The following is a 989-nucleotide window of genomic DNA, read 5'->3' as shown; positions in this document are numbered from 1 at the left end:
CGACTCCCATCCAGTGGGTGGGACGCTTTTACATATATTTGGCATGCTGGAGCTGGCCGGCAACAAACCGGATCTGAATTGCATCAGAACTTACCCATCATACAGAACTTCTGCCATACTTCACACGATCTCTCCACGGTTCTACGCCGTAGCTGCGTACATATATGCATACATGTGCGAAAGAGGGATCCGCAATCCCGTCCGAGCTTTGTTCGTCGTCACATCTGAATTTGCGTTCAACTCCTGTCGTCTACCATGAAGTTGATTGTCGCCCTCGTCGCTGCGTCCGCGGCCGCATCCAAACAGTCCGTGAGCACCCTGTCGGTGGACCAACGCGACCAGCTGCGCGCCGAGCTGGCCGCGTGGCGCCAAGCGTTTGGGGCCACCGCCGCGGCGGAAGGTCTGTTGCCCCGCGCCACCAAGAGCATGTCCCCCCTCGACGCCGAACAGGACGCCCTCCAGCGGTTCTACGACAACAAGCTCGCGATCGAAGAGGCCCGCCGCAACAACCCTGAAGCGACGTTCGACAACAACCACCCGTATGCCTTGATGACGCAAGCCGAGTTCAAGAAGTTCGTGGAGGGCGTGTCTCTCAAGGAGGGCGTCGCCTCGGTCCGATCGCTCCCCGCGGCCGACCTCAACACGACCAGCGTCAAAGCCGCCACGGTGGACTGGACCACCGGCCGATGCATCAACCCCGTGCGCAACCAAGGCCAGTGCGGGTCGTGCTGGGCCTTCTCGTCCGTGGGTGCGGCGGAGCCAGCGCACTGCATCGTGACGGGAGAGCTCCTCGACCTGTCGGAGCAGCAGGTGACGAGCTGCTCCACGGCGAGTGGCAGCGCGGGGTGCAACGGCGGGTGGCCGTACGCCGCCTTGACGTACGTGTCGACGACCGGGCTCTGCTTGGAGCGCGACTACCCGTACACGTCGGGCAGCACGAGTCAAACCGGCACGTGCAACAGCAACTCGTGCACGAAGAGGCAGCTCAG

At 62.5% G+C, this 989-nt stretch overlaps 1 protein-coding gene across 1 annotated transcript; it reads left to right on the top strand.

Moving 5' to 3' along the window:
• Positions 1-231: 231 nt before the first annotated feature.
• Positions 232-877, top strand: H310_02811 (hypothetical protein; the record flags this gene model as incomplete). The annotated part of the gene is made up of 2 exons (XM_008866446.1): positions 232-748; positions 840-877. The coding sequence occupies exons 1-2, from the start codon at positions 256-258 to the stop codon at positions 875-877; spliced, it is 531 nt and encodes a 176-aa protein (XP_008864668.1). The 5' UTR covers positions 232-255.
• Between the last annotated feature and the right edge of the window lie 112 nt (positions 878-989).

Source organism: Aphanomyces invadans (genome assembly GCF_000520115.1).
Source record: "Aphanomyces invadans strain NJM9701 unplaced genomic scaffold supercont1.4, whole genome shotgun sequence".
Taxonomy (NCBI): Eukaryota; Oomycota; class Saprolegniomycetes; order Saprolegniales; family Verrucalvaceae; genus Aphanomyces; species Aphanomyces invadans.
This window is presented reverse-complemented; position numbering and strand designations above follow the sequence as displayed.